At 45.5% G+C, this 20,567-nt stretch overlaps 1 protein-coding gene across 3 annotated transcripts in view; it reads right to left on the bottom strand.

Annotated features, from left to right (window-relative positions):
- Nucleotides 1-15,921, bottom strand: part of LOC119174481 (trithorax group protein osa) — a 186,209-nt gene extending 170,288 nt beyond the window's left edge. For all 3 annotated transcript variants that reach the window (XM_075895575.1, XM_075895577.1, XM_075895576.1), the window contains exon 1: nt 14,691-15,921. In XM_075895575.1, the coding sequence (XP_075751690.1) occupies nt 14,691-15,560 (870 nt within the window). In that variant the 5' untranslated portion in view covers nt 15,561-15,921. The remainder of the gene's footprint in view (nt 1-14,690) is intronic.
- Between the last annotated feature and the right edge of the window lie 4,646 nt (nt 15,922-20,567).

Genomic DNA, 20,567 nt, shown 5'->3' with positions numbered 1-20,567 from the left:
CGCTGCGAGGGCAAGAGCACGGCACGGGGCTCTTCCCGTAGCCTAACGAGCCGTGACTAAAGGCGAGCATGGAATGCGCGGCAGACAAAAAGAGAGGCATCATGAGCATGCGATTACCGCGGCGCGGGTTTTCGAAAGAAGAGGAAGGCGTCGACTCCAATCAGACACCGGCACGTGCCAAGAAAGAAAGTCACCCGACCTCCCCGGTCCACCCAGTGTTCGGACGAGTACGCTGAAAGCTCGGACAGACACTCAGATAGGGTCAGTCACCAACGGCAAGCGCGAGCTCTCCCAAACAGACGGCATTCCTTGACACTGGCTTCAACTGAGCCCTTTCCTGGCAGCGAACAATGCACAGGAGGCTTCTGAGGCCCTGCCTTCCAAACAAGGAAGGTCACCTCGTAAGAACGGGTGCCCCCCACCACCTTTGAAATCCCCGATCCCGGCGTGTGCAGTGCACAAGCCACGTGGTACGGCGGAGGCACCCTAGCGCAAAACAGAGGAACACGTCACAGACTCATTCCTCCCCAGCACCGGCGATGAATCAGCCTTCCGGGTACGCGCCTCTGCAGCTCAGCTCGCGTAGAAACGACACCGCCCGTACTCGACGCCACAGCACCCTTAGAAGCGTAGTATCGGGTGTCCATGCATTCGCTCTTCGGCGGTCTCGGCGCAGAGAAGCACATCGCTGCAAAACAATGGCCCTGCTCGCATAACCGTCTAGAAAAGCTACCGTACGCTGACACAAGCCAAAACACTTCAGGCGTTCCATGCAGCAGAGAAGACTATTTTTCCCCTTGGGTTATCATTTACCGCACATATTTATTGGTAGTTGACGGCCTCTTAAAAAAAAAGCACTTCTCGGTCGAATAGGTAGTATTTGTCTCGGCAGGTTACACCTTTGGAGAGGTTCTTTCCAACAATAGCACGGTGAAACTGCAGCATCAAATAAGCGCGAGAACTTCTGTCGTGTAAGGTGTCCCGACTCGGGGGAATAATTTGCAAGGAACCTAAAATTAAAGCCAACGAATGCAATGGACACAGGAGGCCGCTATGTGCCCGCTCGGTTGTGATCGCACAGAAACCAAGTCCCGCGTTCAAAGAAACTACAGAAAACACGACCAGCGCGCGCCACACCTTCTTTGACCCGTGCCATAACCCCTTACTTAGCTTCCAGCACGTTCCTCGACAAGAGACAAAACATTTACAGCGAGCGACAAATGTCGAACTCCATACGTAGTTCATAAATTTAAAAAAAAAAATTGCAGCGGTCCATTTCAGAGGCAATAAATTCCTTTCATAAATCCATTCAATGGCGACTTGGAAAGGTCTTGCAGAAGCATTTAAAGCCAGAGACATTGGCAAAAAAAAAACATTCCCCTCAACCTCTCAGTACCCCCCCCCCCTCTACATAGAAACAATGCAATGAACTCTTGAACAATGAGATGACAGGTCAATGAATTTATTGCCATATAACCATTGAAGTGATTTTTAGAGGGACACTAGAGAACATAACGATTTTTCCCGTATTAGTAAAGCACAATTTCACAATACCAATAACACCACGACGCTTAGCAAGCGAGCAAACGGGAGAAAAGCAAATGCGAATGGAGAAGCCGAGAGATTGCTGCACCAAACACCATGACGTCATAGATTTTAAAGGTGTCTACTAGCTCGTAAATAGCTTCTAATCGACAAAAGTGAACTACATTGTCCTCTGCGGGTTCCATAGAACAGGCACACGAAGTTTCAGAAAATTTCATTGGGACAAACTCGCGAAAATACAAACTACATTTCAAAAATTGTGCGAAAATTGTGTGCGGAAATTTCTGCGCGAAATTTTAAAAAAAAATGAAACTTCAACCTTGATTTTCTCCGTTACTAATGGACTTGCAATTGTGAAACATATGGCATTAAAGTTCTCAGAGTCCAGTTTGTTAATCCAAACCAAGACATTGTTCTCTGCAGCATCTCTTTAAAATCTACAGTCCCCTACTCAAACGTCAAAGAATCAGTGAACCTCATTATTGATATTCTAAATTATATATCTCGACAACCAAGCGTTTGACAACTGGCGATTTCGATAGTCTCACATGCCACGACGACGATGTGATTACGAGGCCCGCTGCAGTAGTTTTAATCACCTGGGCGTTGTTCTTCAACGTGCAGCTCTATCTAAAGCACACAGGTGTGTCTTGCATTTCACTCCGAGCGAAACATTGCAACCAAACCAGCGAATCGAAACCCAGCAACGCTCACAAAAAGCTTAGGCCTGCTGCAAGTGGAGTTGCTAGTACGTCCATTTTCGATTTCTGCCCCTGAACGAGGCGTTGCCATGCAGCCATATAATGCCACATAAACAGTGCTTTCCGAAATCGCCATTTCGGAATGAAGCCTCACTGCGCGCAGCTCGTATGCCACATTAAATAGGACAGAAGCCAGAAGTTCTCGGGCACCAAATTCGCTCAGCTTATGCAGTCGCTAGGCACGTGCCACAATCACACATGTGTTCTTATTCATGCGAAAATGCAGCTGGACTCAACCATGCGCTCAGAGGATGGAAAAAATACAAATGTAAAAGAAATAAAGAGGGTTCATTCCACTAAAGGACAACTTCGTTTAGCGGTTGCACAGCCCTACACAGCAGCAAATCTTTGAAGAAGTGACTGGTTTGCCGAGGTGTATTATGAGGGGTTATGTAAGGTTCTTATTCAATGAGAAATGCTCCCAGCAATCACGCCTGAAAACTAAATAAAAAACAATTTCCCCCACTAGAAACATTTCCTCTATTAAAGCGCCCTTCCTTCCCGCAAGGGCGATCAGAGCAAGGCTGTCAGAACGTCCAACGCATTCGGGAGATTAAATTATGCAAATTTATGCTGCTCTGGCAGTCAATAGTTACACAGAGATCAATATGCAAATTATTGCAACCTAGAAACCCCTGCTCACAGCTGACGCTTATCACCAAGCAAACATTCAAAAACTAAGCTTTCCACACATGAATGGAAAGGACCCCATGTAACGATAAAATCATTTTCAGCCAACAACCACATACAGTTCGAAAAAAAAAAAAAAAGATAACTGCAAATAAAGCACACACTAACACCTCAAGTGTACAAACTCCCAGAGCTGGGAACATACACTAGAACAGAATGCAACAGCACTCACTGAAACGAAAGATTAAATGCAGAGAACAAAAAATAAAAAAGAGCTTAACTGTCAGGCTGCAGTAAATGAAAAAGAAATGATGAATGCATTATGTTGGGCCAGAAAGACTTTCTTGTTCCTGCATTATTTATACTCTTTGTACACTGCACTGCTGAGGCATAGATAGAAAAGCTGCTTACACCCCTGCAACTATTCATATGTGTCAGCTATATTAACAGGCCAGCATAAAAGAAAACATCGTAAATGCCAGCATTTCCTTGTTTGATTTCCCTGACAATGAATATACGACAATGTGAGTACGGAGTTAAAATTACTTTTTATTTTCCCGCTTTTTCAGCGACGACAAGTCAGAACCCTAAAACACACTCTGTTATAAGAATTCCATTGTTTGCTTAGCTATTCCGTAAACTAATCAACAGATTTTGCCTGCCAACACGCAACCTCTGAAATTCATGAAATAAAACGCAGCTTCTCAACAAGAAGAAACAGCATGCTTCGAGTTTTGCCACAAGCCCGTACATTCAGCCACCAGATTGATTCTAATTAACATAATAATTGTAATTGCAGTTCAGGATCTCAAAACCACAATATGATTACGAGAGAGAGCTCAGTGGAGAGCTCCGGAAATTTCAACCACTCATGGTTTTTTAGCATGCGCCTAAATCTAAGTACACGGCATTTTCACCTCGATTACAACGTGGCCGTGGCAGCCAGGACTCAATCCCCACATCCTGCGGGTCAGCAGTCGAGCACCGTGATCACTAGAGCACCTAGCGGGTGTCTTTATTCACGGCAGTTTGCTATTATGTGCAATATTCAAGCCGTATGGAATGCAGGCCAGCAGAGCAGAGACAGGTAAACGACAAGAGCACAGATTAGAGAACGGAACAGGTGTTTCAAACTGCCTTTCTCGCACTAATTATTTTAGAAAAAGAATTGTGGAATGTGTACAAGCCCAAAACCTCACAGAAACTCTGGAATATTCTCCAAGTACGGTGAATTTGCATACGACAGAATAATAAATACTAGACCAGACCATTACAATTATGTATATTAAAATATGTTGTTGCCATGTACCAAAGCCACAAACATAGCAAAAAAACTTAATTCTAACCACTCCAAATTCCTTAATGTGCGCTGTACCAATGTTTACATTTTGCATGCACTGAAACTAGGCCCTGGCTCAGAATCATAACACCATATCTCGAATAATAATGTGTGACAGTAGTATTGTAACTGTGTCAATTAGAACTTTCTAATTGCCAACTTGCCCACCTTGGCATTCATTTCATCATGACAGGCATTTGGCACTGCAACGATATGGACAAAAAATACAATGAGCATCAGAGCAATTCTTCAGAGCTTATTCGCTGAGAGAATAGTTTTTCATGTGGCCATTCCCCGGTCGCAAGTTCCTGTGCAACGCCCCCCCCCCCCCCCCCAATCGCATGCAACAATCATGACGGCATCACAGCTGTGTGATAATTGAGAAACCACAAGCGCATTTCCAGAGGCCTGCAATAGAGCAGTCTTTCTCTGACAAGTGGCGATTCAAGGCCTACTGCAATGCAGCTCCCAGCAGAGCAGATAGATATGTGGGGTTTAACGTCCCAAAACCACCATATGATTATGAGAGACGCCGTAGTGGAGTGCTCCGGAATTTTCGACCACCTGGGGTTCTTGCACGTGCACCCAAATCTGAGCACACGGGCCTACAACACTTTGGCCTCCATGGAAAATGCAGCTGCCGCTGCCGGGATTCAATCCTGCAACCTCGGAGTCAGTAGCCGAGTACCTTAGCCACTAGACCACCGCAGCGGGGCTCCCAGTAGAACATGCAGCATCGTAAGTGGCACAGAGAGGCACCCGTGAACACTCTTAAAGAGCGGCTGGGCACAATATTAATTATGACTATTCTTGGTATGTTCTATGCAGAGAAGATACGACCTGTAGAATAAATGCTGCTTTGCACAAGGTGGCTATGTGGTCCACAGCATTGACCGGTGGCAATACAGTGCTTACAGCCCGCGGAGGTGCAATACGTAGGAGCACAGAGTGATTGGATGAATGCTACGAGTGACCCTTTTCTAATGGTGAGGTGACAGGTATGCCACCAAGCGGGAAAAAATAAAGGAAGGGGGGGGGGGGGGGGGGGAGAAAGGCAGCTTTTCTGTTTTAAGTCAGCCAACACCTTGTGTCAAACTGTCTTCCTAATATAAAAAGCATAGAATTATCAATACACAGCCTAACTCTCATTAGCTTATGACTGAATGCTCTGCAGCGATCAACAGCCTCACCACACAAGGCGCATTGAGGGTTGCAATTAAAGCCAGCAGTGCAAACAACTTGTGCCAGATAGAAGGCGGAAATATGTTGACTCAAATAAATGGCAGAACCCTGGTTATAGATTCATGCTGTGTACATTTTCCTACATATAACATTTCTAGCATTCAGTCCTAACAAAGAATCAACAGACATCTGAGTATTAGGCTTCCCGTTCCTGCCTGATACGATGCGAGCTTGCGGCATAACTTGTGGAAGATTATTGTTGTAACCTTTGTGACAAGAAAAATGCAAGGGAATCTGCACCAGGAACTCGGGTCGAAACCATCGTGCATGCAGCCGGCGAAAGAATGGCCGTCAAGATTTGCTTCTGCTGTTGCTTGGGGATGCTATGGTTTTAATTTGTTTTCAGGAGAGGAACGCTCAAGGTGTCGGGGTGAAGAACACATCCACATCTAATGCTGATCAAGGACTTCTTTAGCCCATAAACAGGTGAATAATTTATTTCAAGGTAGAGCCCTACGCAAGGTGTCTGCTTCATTATTTAGCAGCACTTTTTCTGGATCTTAACAGCCCGCTTGCGTTTTGTGTTACCTGGCCACAGCGTTATTTTTCACAGCTCCGTGAAGAACGTGTACGAGGGGTTCTACATGAACAGAAACCTCCCCACTCAAAAGGTCAGTGTAACTATTACTGCAGTGATGGAAGCGACTTTTCCCTTCTCGGAGTAGCCACAAGTGTTGTCTCACCAGGAAAACGCTAGTTTAGAGCAGCTATTGGTGTTTTAGGAGCAGATTGCAAAATATGCCATACAACTCCTGGAACTCAAAGAGTCACCGAAGTGTCACAAATATTATTATCTATTATGAAACATGTTTCACAGCCTGCAATCAATGTGAATTGCAAGAAACGAATAATTATGTTGCTTATCGAATGTCCATGGTATGAGCTATATACTTAAAATACACAATCTCAGTCATTTTTACATATCACCTATATAGCCAGAATGTCAAATTGAAAATAGCAAAATGATCTTAAAGCTTGACTTGCCAGTTCTTGTTGGATAAATAAGATAAGAGCCAACAAAGTTGCATATGAACATGCTAGGATCATAATCATAGTACACAAATTCTTGTCAGTTTCTTTGGGGCTTGCAAGTTGGTCAAACAGTTAAAAGTTGCTTGTCTTAATTTTCTCAGTGCCATTTTGGAGCAGGTTCGAAACAGTTACTAACGAATACCACAATTTGGAGCAGCATGTAGAAGCATTCCTATGTTGGAGCAATCGGAGCACCACTTCCATCACTGAATACTGCCAATCCAATATAAACTGCCAAACAAAAAAGGTGTTTGCAGCAGCTTTGAGGTTAGCACATCCAGATCCCTATCGTCCGAGGCCACATAGCAGTATGCTCAATTGATTGATTGATTTGTGGGGCTTAACGTCCCAAAACCACCATATGCTTATGAGAGACGCCGTAGTGGAGGACTCCGGAAATTTTGACCACCTGGGGTTCTTTAACGTGCACCCAAATCTGAGCACACGGGCCTACGACATTTCCGCCTCCATCGGAAATGCAGCCGCCGCAGCCGGGATTTGAACCCGCGACCTGCGGGTCAGCAGCCGAGTACCTTAGCCACTAGACCACCGCGGCGGGGCAGCAGTATGCTCAAGGTGCCAAGCAACCTATTCACACCTAAACAGCCTAATGTCACACGACCTCAGCAAGATCATCACATGTGACATAGGTAGAGCCATTGCTGCTGTATTCTAAAATGCATGCATCTCACGGAAAGGATTCAGAGTGATGTGACAGCTAGAAAATGACACCATTAAAGACCTTTCTGTTACCACATTACTCATCTTCCCACCCACATAGGGTTTGTTGTCTCTTCGCGTGTGCATGGGGCATATACTTGTTCAAGCTTCCTCACACAATCTCGATCATCCAGTGCCCCCTTCTCCATCACTCGTTGGTCAAAGGAGTGCGATGAATACTGGTTGCTCAGTGTCATTAAGTGAAGAAGCAAGAGCAATCCCATCCCTATGGCTTTGAGAGCAACAACCACAACTGGGGTGGGTACGTGAATCTGGATCAATTCAAACACTATGAAGCTGCACATCAAGAAAGGGAAAGAAGACAACCTCCCGTTTGCAGGATGAAGCCACAAGAAAATGCACACGAATTTCTCAAAAAGAAAAGCTTCTTAGTTGCCAAAAAAACTTGTCCTGATCTGGGGTTAAAACTCCAGACAAACGCCTTTCCGGGGCGGTCGCTCTAGCAATTGAGCTAACCAGGATGCTAGAAATTGACTGCACGAGGGCGAATTGATCAACTCGAAGCACATGGACACAATTATTGCAAATGGGTTCTGCGGAAACCCGCAAGGTGGCAGAAGTGTTAAGAAAGGAAAAGAAGACAACCACCCTTTTGTGGCACGCCACAAGAAAAAGGACACCCTCCATGGAAGAAGAGTGGAAAAATGCAATGGACAGCTTCATTCAGAAATGGAATTGCCCGAACTGCATCGGAGCAATCGATGAAAAACACGTGCTCATAAAAAAGCTGCCGAAATCAGAAACAATTTGCCGAAACTATAAAAAAGTTTCAGTGTTATTCTTTTCACCGTCGTTGATGCCAATTACAAGTTTTGGTAAACTAATATTGGTGCACCAGGATTGGATGAAGATGCAGGTGCCTGGAAAAGGACACTTCGGCCAGTTGCAGAAGTTTCACCATCACTTTTACCATCATGGCGGCTCTAAGAATCTCGCGGTTCAATCAATGGCGGTGACATTTGCCGAACCACCAAAAGCGATTTCTGCATATTTGATCGCCCGAGTACAAAGCCCCCGGAAACTAAGTAAACCATGCTCAAGCGTAGATGATGTCAACCGGTCATGCAGCTGTCTGCGAGCCGTGGAGAAAATGCCGCGAGCAGACAAAAAGTGTACTAGTTTCCAGAAACTCCAAGCTAATCCACTGAAGTATCGGCTTTCGCCCGCCAGAATCTCGATGTGAGAAATTGGTTGGGGTCATCCATCCGTGCGGCTCGCGGAATCGCTGATATGACGTCACGTGACGTGCCGTTCGTCCCGCCACATCAGGATTTGGTCCGTCCTCTGAATGCACTATAAATAGCTGGTGAACATCTACGTTACAGACCTTCCTCAGAATGTCACCGCCCACAGCCCTTCATTGAGTTGGGTCCAGGATCCGATGAAGAACCAGCAATGCATCCAGCATGAGGCAAAGCAGTAAGAGATAAAATAGACAGGACTTGACACACAAAACATGCGCACATCTTTCCACCCAGAGCTTAACATTTCTGGAGGACAATAGCCCAGGCCGAGCCAACGCTGCCAGTGAAACTCTCCTCTTGGGAGACAAGGTACCAACGCAACTCAATTTCTTCTTACCTTTACAACAAGAAACCTATGCGAAAAAACCATTTTACCAAAACCCTCCCTACACAAAGATTTACAACTTCTAGCTTGTAATGACGAGCTAGATATTTTCTAAGGCCGAGTCTGGATAGCCCTGTTGCCTTGTATTCTGTGCACTCTTTGCAGTGTTATCTGGATATGATCCTGACTGACGACCCTTGAATAAATACTGCCCATAACATACTTTTTGGTGGAGGTTGAGGGTCTTGCAACAAGCCAAACTCAGCCCCAGAACAACAACGTTGTCATGCTCATTCATTTGGCGCCATTTCTGCAGTTCTGCAGGAGCGGTATTTCCATACCCGTGACATTACTTTCAATAAAGCCCCATGACAGTGTCAGACAATAAGCTGTTTTGAATCATGCCCATACTAATACAGGAAATGATAAAACATTCAACAGATAACTGAACAGAGTGGGGAAAGATGAAGAAAAGTATGAAAACAAAGAACAATGGCAAATAATTCAGGTCTTTTGATACCAAAAATGAAATCCCGCTAAGGCACAGCTGATGACCTGAAGTCGTGCGGACATGACCACCGTAGGCAGGAAAAATAGCACGAATTTTCAAGGATATACATGCACCCTCTCAATGACCATTTGCTTTCGCATGCACCAAAGAAGCAGCACCTAATTTAGAGAGGTAGAGATGGTGAAGCACCTCAACATTCTTTGGGTCACATTTCACCTTTTCAGTATCTCGCCCAAAGCAACTTGCTCAAAGAAAGCAACTGCGTGGCAAAACTTTCATCACAAGAATTCTTCGCGGTAATAGATTCAGAAAACGCCATCGGAATCATTTTCACGAAGAGTGTTTGCAATAAAGAAAAAAAGCCTACAGCAGAAATTGTCCGGCATTGATTATCATCACTGATGCAAACAGCACGACAATAACTCCGTGAAACTCAGTCAGCGATGTGAAAATTTACCCAGCGGCCTATGTGCTTGTTTTTTAAAAAAAGCTATCAGATTGGTGGAAAATGCCCCCCTGTAGGACATATTGCAGTTTAAAAGATTGGAGAAGATAATAAAACAGAAGCAACTTCATTCATCTTACATTTGTCCTGTGGCTTGTGATGGAATTCTCAGTTTCGAATTCCCTTACATGACATCCAATGTTAATAACTCCACAAATGAGATCATAATTAATATGTGGCAAAGACTAAAGATGAGTATCGATGAATGGGCCTGGGCGTTCGTGAAAAATTGAGAAAACACAGGAATTGTATGGTACCTTCCTCTTTTTATAAAGAGTCATTACGAAATTGTTTAGCACCTCATGATTCAGAGAAAGTTTGATAGTGGTTCAGCCTTCTAATCACAAGCTTAACAAGCTCAATTACATAGGCTCATTTCCTGACCATGGCTGGTGCCCTTCCATGGGGGTGAAACGCAAAAGTAATTACGTTTTTACACCCATGTCACACGGACAGTTTAAATACAGTTATGCTTAACCATAGTTTACAGTGTTGACCACAATTAACATTAACAAATTTAACCAATGCTGTATAGGCTCAGTTTAGCAAACCAATGCAACCAGGTAATGATCACTTGAGTGAAATATAGAATGGAAGCTTTGTGGGAAATAATTCAGAAAAAAACTAAAAATGTATACACACGTGTATACACATGAATGCAATATTGCAGTCCATGGTGCGAAGACCATTGTTGATACGGAAGCCAACATAGACTTTAAGATGGAGGCTTAGAATTTAGGCCGACATTTGCCATTTTCAAGAGTTCTCACAACTTGAACAGTGGGCAGCTACTGTGCGTCACTGTCAATCAAACAAACATCATGCTCAACGCAGGATTGTAGAGCTCTTATCAGCAGCTGGAGCACTTTCTCCTGGTAAATATTCCCTTTGAGCATACTCACAGCAAGTTCCATGATCTAAAACAGCCCTTGCAGAGCTCCCCGACAGTGTATACATAAAACGTCTTTGCGCCATGACATCTTCAACTACAATTGTCCGTGTCAGTAACCATACAAGGCAGTTGGACACGAACAAGTAAAAGGCGATTCCCAAAAAAAAACCACCTGCAGCGTCTAGCCAGTTAGCGTCTAGCCAGTTAAAGCGTTGTAAGCTTATTTTCGAAGGATGACGATAGTGTCTTCCATCTTGTCGACTTTTCTATTTGTGAGTTCCATAGTTGCCTAGCTTGGGGTGCAATTGTGGAACGATTCTGTTCCTTTGTTCTGTGCTTTTGGCCGCCATTAGCCATCGGCGATGGGTCGAAACGATCAATTGCTGATGGCTAATTGCCATGATTCAACCAATTGCAGACGGTTAATGGCGGCAAAAAGCATAGAAAAAAGGAATAAAATCGTACCGCGATTATACTCTTGGTTTGCAATAACCACAGTCAAGAGACCCACAGCGGTTACGTTCGCTGCGTAGCTACCTGTAACTGTGGCTAGACATAAACTGTAGTTAGCATAACCACGTTCAAGGCTACCTGTTACATGAAGTAACAGATTCAGCAGTAGATGTCAACATAACGCTTGCTAGAAAGGTGCACAGATCAAGAAACCATAATAGCGACATAATGAGCTCTTAATGATGCCTAACACACAGAATCCTCTCAGGATTGGCCACTCCAGCACATGGACGCAGCACGGAAGCAGAAGCCATCAACAGGCTCCACTGAGTGTCATCCTGGCGAATTTTACGTTCATTTGGATAAAAAGCTTTGGCAATTATGCTTCCGAGGGCCCAAGTGGATCAAGCAAACCGGAACGATAGCAGTTGTGCACGTTTTTCAAGGTAATAAGGCAGAAGTGGCAGGCATTCATGCTTTAACGTTTGTTTTGACACTTATGACATAAAATTTTTATAACTGTAGCTGCTAGACAGCATTTTTTTTTTCGTCTTTGCCTGATAGCTCTCCCCTATAAATAATTGGTCAATAAACTGCGGTGAGATCTTCAACAGACCAATATTTATTTCTGTGGAAAGATCAAATTCTTATTCTCTTCTGCCAACAAGAAAGCTTGCTATGGTAGCTGGCTATTCATTTTCAATATAGCATTCCACAGTATACAGTGGAGAGAGAAAATCTGCAGGTGATGTGTTACATGTGTTTAGAAACTTGATATGTCACTATTGCTTGCGTGTTACTGGCTCTATAGGACCAGGTTGCTGGGCCACTAGAAATGATGCTCACCCAACCACACTGAGAAGCAGTCCTAAGCTATGCCATAAATAATGACACATGAGTCTACATACATCTACATTCCATATAGTCTCACTTCCTGCAATCTTCAACATAGTTTCTTTTGGATATGGGACAGCTTCCACCCCCAAAACTATTGCACGCAAAATCATCAACAGTGCGGACTTGTGATACTTTCTTACTGAACGCAAAACCACCAACTCTGTGGACTCAAGTTACTTTCTTTGAAACACATATTTCGACAAGTCTGCGCTTTCCAGCATGCAAAGTAAAACATTTTGGTCACAAGGACAAGCAGTGCTCTATAGCCACAGGCCACCAAAATATTGGTTGACTAGTTTACGGGGCAACCCATCCCCAGACTAATCAGACTATGGAAGACTCCACAGTAGAACAGATACGGATAATTTCGAACACCTGGTGTTCTTTGACATGCACTGGCACCACACAGGTCTCTAACATGGTGCCTCCACTGAACCGAGATTGCCAAAACAGTAACCAGTCGGACACCATTACGGCTGGCCGCCAGAACACACCATTTAAATTTTTTTTGGTAACGAATGTAGACTTAGAGCTGTTCGTAGGTACTCAATAAGTAATATTTCGCAATGTGATAGCATAAGACAATGTGACATAATATCATAATGAACTCCTATACGTTCGGCAATGTGCAATGTCACAGTCAAAAGTGTGTGTAGGCTCTCACAATGTTCACAGCATTGCTGGCCACATTTAACGTAAAATGCAACATGCATTTAATGTGCGGCAATACTTCGCTTAAAGAGATACTGACATGAAAATTTTCAGCTGTCGTTTTCCTGCGTTTAGAAATGTACTGCTCAGTGTGCCTGTACCCTGAAAACATAATTACAGCGTGATACTGAAAACTTTTGGTACCACAAAGTAGTTACAGTGCGTTACTGAAAACTTTTGGTTCCTACTATGCCCCAACACTGAAATACGATACTAGCTTCTCGTCACGTGCAAGATATTGTGAAGTTTCCACAGTTCCTCGGCACCATGGCTCCATTGGTGACATACGAGCAGCCACTTTAATGTTTTGGTGATGCCCAAGTGGCTATTTTGAATGTTTTGGTACCCGACGTCATCACAAGTAGCCAGAAGACTGCTGCACGAAGTAGCCAGAATTTGTGCTGTGTACCCGAACGTCAAGCTAGAGTCGATGTCAGTAGGTGCACTCCAGGAAAATTGATCTTGATATCAAAACAAAATGTCTTACCAGCAATTGCTATGCATCACACTTGCTCAGAGCTGCCTCTGTATACAGGATGGCAGTGTAGAAACACACCTCCGAAAAATGGTTTCAGTATTCATTTAATGCCAGTACAGATGCAGGTACACTAATACCTCGGGCCATTGCGTTCGGTGATTGAGCTTTGCCTGCAGATAGCGTATTTCACACAGAGGAGCCTGGCATCTGCAGTTAAGGATTCCGGTTTCATGCTTCAATCACCGTCGCTGTATTCTTTCATTGCTCAGCGCCCAACTCACATTTCCAATATTATTATGGAAGACTGAATGTATTGTTACACTTGATGAGGACGTGACAACCACGATATGCTAAAACCGGCAATTCGGGGTGTGGATCAGTGCTTTGTGCAACAATGTTGAGACTACAAAGAAGGCAAACTACTTGCAGTAGTTTCTGAAGCAAACATTACAGCGTGTGCGGCATGTGTAAAGCGTTCAAGTTGACTTTGCAATGTGTCATGCAGCCATTTTGGCAGTGCAATTGAATACATCCACAGCAGTGACAGACTCGGCCATAACGTATCTCCACGCAACATTGCTCTCGCAGTTAAACAAAGGAGCCCAAGTTAACGTGAAATACGGCCACAGAGCAGCGTTTCTGTTACTTCGCATATTAAAAGTAAAGCACTGTTTGTTTACAAGCGTTATTGGTAGACGAATCACGAGACTTTCGAAGGTGTTGAAGACGCTGTCCGTACGCAAAACAGAAGTACCATATTATCAAGGGCATGTAGGTCACAGCACTCCGATGGTTATTCACAATAGATTGCGCGACGCAGTTTCTTGCGTCATTTTTTTTCCAATATTTAAACTCAATCACTACTTCGTCGTGATTTGCGAAAACATAACTAAACGCGCCACAACGTTTATCAGCCGCGTCCGATCGTCGCTGTCGCTTTGTTTACAACGCAACACATCGGGTCTAATACGATGCCTTCGAAACCCTAGTGCAGCGCTCACCTATGGTTATTACTATTATTTGCAAGAACACATTGCGCTCTCGTACGGAGGATGCCGCCGTGGCCGCGTTTAGCATGCCCGCAACAACGGCAGACTCGACACGTGCGCTACGTGACGCGCGTTTCTGGAGGCACGCGCAACGCCACGGGTACCGAGAAGTACGAAGCACGTGTCGGCTGCACAAGCTTTAGCTATAGCTCACGTCACGTGCAGTCAAGAAGAAAAAAACGTCCCTTTTTGAAAGCGCAACGCTGGCCCTGAGGGCTACCGGTGCGAGCGAGGTGGCGGTTCGCAGTGCGGCGCTCTCACGGACGTGCAAGCTGCTGCCCGATCGCGCGATCTACGACGACACTGTGTGATTTTTTTCGTGCAGGGCAACTCACCGGTGGCCTGTACATGGGAGCGGCGATCTGCTGCGGGTAGGAGCCACGGGCCCACGGCGAGTACTGCTGTCCCACGTCTGCCATGCCCTTGTGCATGGAGTTGTACTCGCCGTAGCTGTTCTGGTAGCGATGTAGCGGGTTCGGCGACTGCAGCAGCTGATTGAGCGTAGGCGTGGGTCCACCCTGCTGGCTCAGGCTCGGTCCCGAGAGGAAACGTTGCGGCGGTGCACCGCCACCGTTGGCGCTCGGCGGGTAGCAGGGCATCATGGAGCCCGGCCGCTGCGGTCCCCCCATGGGCCCCATCGCGGCCCGCGGGCCCTGCGGATAGCCGGGCCTCATGTGCTGCTGGTTGTAATGCTGGTAGAGCTTGCTCTGAGCAGGGTCGTTGGCGTTCCCAGGTAGATTGGGGCCGCCATGTTGGCTCGCCATGTAGCCTCCCCGGTCCGCATACCCCGTACCGTAACCGGGCACCGGAACGTGATTCATGCCATCCGGAGAGTTCCGGAACTCCTCGCCTCCCATCACAGAATCCCTCAGGTTCGGATTGTAGGCTCGGAAGTCGGAACCGAGTCGCTGTCGATCGGCAAAAGCAGCCGGATCGCCGGCGACAGCGCTAGGCCTAGCGTTCAGCTGGTGGGTACCTCCATCTTGGAAGTTATCCATTGTCAGTTCTCGGCCGATGTGTCCGCTGGCGTTGCTCGGAGATTTCACCCGGTTGTTCACCATCACGCCAGCCGGAATTTCGTCCGCGCTGAGCTCTTCGCCCGAAGCACCATTCTTGAGTCCTCCGCCGGATCCGGGAGGAGGCAGCTCCGCGCTGTCTGCCGTTTTTTGTTCACAATTCAGCAGGCTCTGCGCTGGCGCTGCCATACTGCCACTAAGCCCACACCCTGAACGGTCGCATCCTCACGCGGCGCACGTAATCCGGCTCCCCGGAGGTCCGGCGCGCATCTCGGACCTCGACGATGCTCACAGTCACCACGTGTTTTGGCTTGGAAAGCCGCAAAACGATGCTCACACGGGCATGGCCTTATCAACCGCACGCACACAATTATTCTGGCCACTTCGAAAGCGGGAACATCTGTGAGAAGGAAAGTAAGGATAACCAAGTCCCTCCGCACGCTTGTCTCGTCCACACAGGGTCACAGATCACCGTCGATGTCCACTTGATCCAATAATCCACTTCAAATAGTTGGTCCGACTGGCACAGAACACCGCGCATCGACCCGCAACCGACATAAATTTTCGACGCGAGGGACTACTTTTTTGCAATTAACCGCGGCCGCGGAAGGAGCGCATCGCGGGGGGCGCTGCGGACCGGTATTTTCGCTCGCTACAGCAATAACCAACCTTTTTCAGCCCGGAAAAAATGCAGCGAAGGCTCCAATAAATGCCTCTTCAGCCCTACGTCCACTCTTCGAACACCGTAAAGCTCTCTGGGGTGATTAACAAACCAAAGCACTTGCGACAACACCGCGCAGTGACTCATGTGCGAATACTGCCGACGGTGGCTCTTTTTGTGAACTTTTTCCCCGCTTTGCCGTTTCGGGCCAAATTTTCGCGCGCTGTCAGCCGTCAAATACGTCAAGACGGGCCACCTCACGCAGTGATCATGAGCGCATAAACCTTTCTTCGCGTCGATGGTCAGCCTAAATGCGGTGTAATGCCAGGAAACGCGTCACTCAGGAGGCTGTGACCCGCCGCTGCGGGCCAAACGCAGGCGGCGCCACCGTCCAAACGCAACGATCGGCCGCTCCTCGGTCAATACGTCGGAAAGCCTTGCGCCCGGCGAAATCCACGCACATGAATCGCACTGGCCGATCTGCATCTCAAGTTGTTTTTCCCGCTAAATCGTTTATCGCCAGGGGAGGCGTGGTATTCGCCGGTGCCCCTCGTGATTGCGCGCGCCGGCGTTTCCTTCTGGCTTCTCAAGGCGTCGAGCTGTGACGCGCTCCGATTGTTACTCTTTTTTTAGTATTTTCTTTTTTGTTGTTCTTGCCTCCTTTGTCTTTTTTTTTTTTCTGGAGCGAGGAGAATCGGGCGCGCTCACACTCTGCTGCGCTCGTAACTGTCATCGTTGAGGAGGTTAAGCGCAAGTAGTCGCGATTCGCGCGGTTTCTTTTCCAACCCCGCGCGCGTGGCGGTCGAGTTTAAACTCTTGTAAGAAATAATGCGCCCCTCCTTTATTGCGACATTAAATAGCACAAGCGCGCATTGCGTCGAATTGAAAGAGCCTTTTGAAAATTGCGCCAGGAATTTGCGAACATTTTTCTAGACTCGTGACGTGGTACGTTTACGGCCGGGTTTGCGGATGCAGAGGCGCAACGAGTCTCAGAATCACTAAATTCGCGCAAATCGAATCGGTTTATGAACATCCTGTCCCCATCACAATTTGTTATTTCCTCAAGTTCTAGCCTGTGCATGTTTCTATTGAGCAATGCACTTCCTTACCTTTTGACTCAAGATCAAAATATGCGCCAATGTTACGCTGTAGACTCAACAGGGCCACGAACACTTGCCAGGAACTGACGTTCAAACCCAATTTGACATAATTCTGTCCAAGTTTTTTTTCTTTCTAGTCTCCCGTCAGGATCTCAATAAAGTTTTTTGTCTGTATGTTGCATTTTGTCGACTATATTCATAGTTAATATGCAATCACACACACACACACATCCAAGGAGATGTTACCATAGTTTATCATTGCTAAAGCCACAATCATAAAATGCATGCAGCAATTTGTTCTGCAAGCGAACTTGCCTTAGAAGGTCAGCTCAACTAAACGAGTTCAAGGTTGGGCAAGAATAAAATCAACGTAGAAAGCAATCCATATAGTACAATAAATAGTTTATTTCAGTCCGTGAATGATGTAAACAAAGCCATGATACAAAACTCCCACCTAAACATACCATAAAGTGCTGAGAAGGTGAAAGTGCAACACACAAAGACAAAGTGAATGCAAGACAAAACGGCTATAACTAGATTTCTTGTGCGACAAATATGACATGAAAATCGGTATTTCACGGCACATAAGTCAACACACACACGTCAGTCAAATATAAGTGACCTAACTGTAAGGTCTCCTATTTGTTGCTCGGAACATTGCATACATGAATGGTCTATGACCGAAACCAATGCCACCTGTGATTAATCATGAAGTTGATCTGTGCCATGTGATAATGGCTACACGATCTATGCTCACTAAGTGAGTCTTTTTGAGTGTTGATGGGCAAAATAGAGATGCTGAGAAAACACAATGCTGATATGTACTAATGATCTTTATACAATGTCCCTTGAGGCAGTGATTCCAAACCCTGAAGTGTGGCCAGGAGACCGTTTCAGCTTACTGAACGGCCGCTTCACAAGACAGCCATGAAATTAACCATGAAACTGTACCAAAGTAAAAAGAAAGATGAAATTGTGTACGATAAACACATGCACTGGATACCAACAGAAATAACTGAAACTGCAACCACACTCGACTAAACCACCTTGAGGCACATTCGGTTGGTTCCTAGCACACTCGCACTCTTTGATACGACACGGCCGAAACTTCAGATTAGAGTATGAGAAAGGTTGTCCATGAACAGTGTCAAAGCAGCCACATGACCTGAACTCAAGCCCTCCTCGAGTGCACTTTCGGGTTTAAGGGAAAAAAAAAAAACCATCTTTGGGCATATGAGAAGCAAGCATGGCGCTCTGAAAGAACGACGCAATACAGGTTCGCAGCTCTCCCCTTTGGCTGGCCGACCGTACAGTTAAAACCAGTGTGAAATTTTAACCCTGCCACACGTTTCACAACCACACCATTGTTAAAAATGAGACCATAGCACACACCAGCAACAATGTCTTGACAATACAAACAGATGCATGCAAGTCTACACAGACGTAACGTGGGTGTGTGTATGTATAATGAATAAGAATTTTATTTTATTACAGCAGGTGGGAGCTTCTATGGGCTGCGCTCTGAACACAAAACAAACAGTATTAAAAGTGTACCTGAAGCAACCGTGTTCTCTTACACAAGCGTGTTGTAGAGTTACACGAGATCGGATATAAACGAGTGTACTGCCAGCCTCACTTCGTGTATCAACGCCGTCACTACGCACGAGCCTTGCTGTAATCATTTACTGTGGCCACGCCACTGGGCACTTGGTTACTTAGCAAACGCATGTTACTACAATTATTACTGCTCCTAAAAATGCTAGCCTTGCTTCGTAAAAAATTCGAATATGTTGCTATCTCATTCATTGCTTTGCCCTTCTGCCAAAACTGACTTTTTATATATAGACTACAGAAGATAACCTATATCTCATGCACACTTGTGAAAGTTGCACAAAAAGGTTTAGGAGACAATTTATAAAACTAAACTCAATGCAAATGAAACCATATGGTTACGATTTCACCTCAATATACACCCACCGATTGCACTGCTTAAACGAATTAAATGCAATCCTTATTCAAATCAGGCCTTGAAAAAAAGAAAACCTAATTGAGAGCCAACGAAAAAAAAAAATCTACAAGTCGCCGTACTCTTTGGCATCTCTCAACACATAACAACAATTAAGATAAAACGTGCACTTCGTTTGAAACACGCAGGGTTCGACAGAATGAATAACATAGAAGAAAAAAGTGCACTTCATGCATGTCAAGAAACAGTTACATAATACAGTATCCACGTCAGAGTTCAAAGCTTGACAAAACACATGCATACATTCTATTGTTATTTTTTAACACAAGCATGCACACACCTTTAAAAAAATTAAAATGGTTCAGTCACAGCTACAAGATCTTCTACCACATAAACAGGCAGTTAGCAATTTGGTCCTTCTATTAAAGGGCCTCTAAATCACCTCCTATATATTTTGGCACATTAAGTTCAAACTGCAGTAACAATCAACAATTAGCAAAGTGGCGACACCACACATCGAAAGGGTACCACGATAAAAAAGGAATCTCGTGCTTCTCTTGCAGCCTTTACGGCGCGCCTAACGCTGGCCGTGTCACCACCTGGTCGTTATAATGTGACATCTCTTGGGGAGGACACTGTTAATTGGGTGACGAACCTGTTACACATGGAATTCCCCTACTGCAGTTCCTTTGCAAAAAAAAAAAAAAAATGCTCGCAACATGTTCTTCGTAGCCATGTGCACTATTGAAACTAGACAACTATATTCCAACATCTGGGTGCTTAGGGCCCCTTCATGGTTTTACTTCCAGGCCCTGCTTAGCATAAGCCTATTAAGGTTTCTTTCTTGCTATCGTCCATGAACCTACACATCATGAGCTCAAGTTTAATAACGTATGGGGTTTCATGTCCCAAAACAGCGACAAGATTAAGAGACACTGTAGACACTGTGGGCTCTAGAAATTTTGACCATCTGGTGTTCTGTAACGTGCACTAACATTGCACAGTACATTGGCCTCTACAATTTCACCTCCATCAAACACATATCAAACACACGACCTTCGAGTCAGTAGCCAAGCCCCCTGGCCACTGATCCACCAAGGCGGACATGCTCGTGCTTAGAGACCACTTTATTAATTCATATGTGGGGTTTAACGTCCCAAAACCACCATTAGATTATGAGAGACATTGTAACTGAGGGCTCCTGAAATTTTGACCACCTGGGTTTCTTTAACGTGCAATCAAATTCTAGCACACTGGCCTAAAGCATTTTGGCCTCCATAGAAAATGCAGTCGCCACAGCCAGGATTCGATCCCGCACCCTGCGGGTCAGCAGCAGAGTACCTTAGCCACTAGACCACCACGGCGGGGCTTAGGGCCTATTTCAACTTGCTTAGTGCCGTTTATATGCACGTTAAGTTTCTCACCGCCCCTTCCCTACACAAATGGAACTGCTATAGCACCAGTTCCAT

Source organism: Rhipicephalus microplus, chromosome 5 (assembly GCF_043290135.1).
Source record: "Rhipicephalus microplus isolate Deutch F79 chromosome 5, USDA_Rmic, whole genome shotgun sequence".
Lineage (NCBI taxonomy): Eukaryota > Metazoa > Arthropoda > Arachnida > Ixodida > Ixodidae > Rhipicephalus > Rhipicephalus microplus.
Note: the sequence above shows the minus strand (reverse complement) of the source record. Positions and strands in the feature narration are given on the sequence as shown.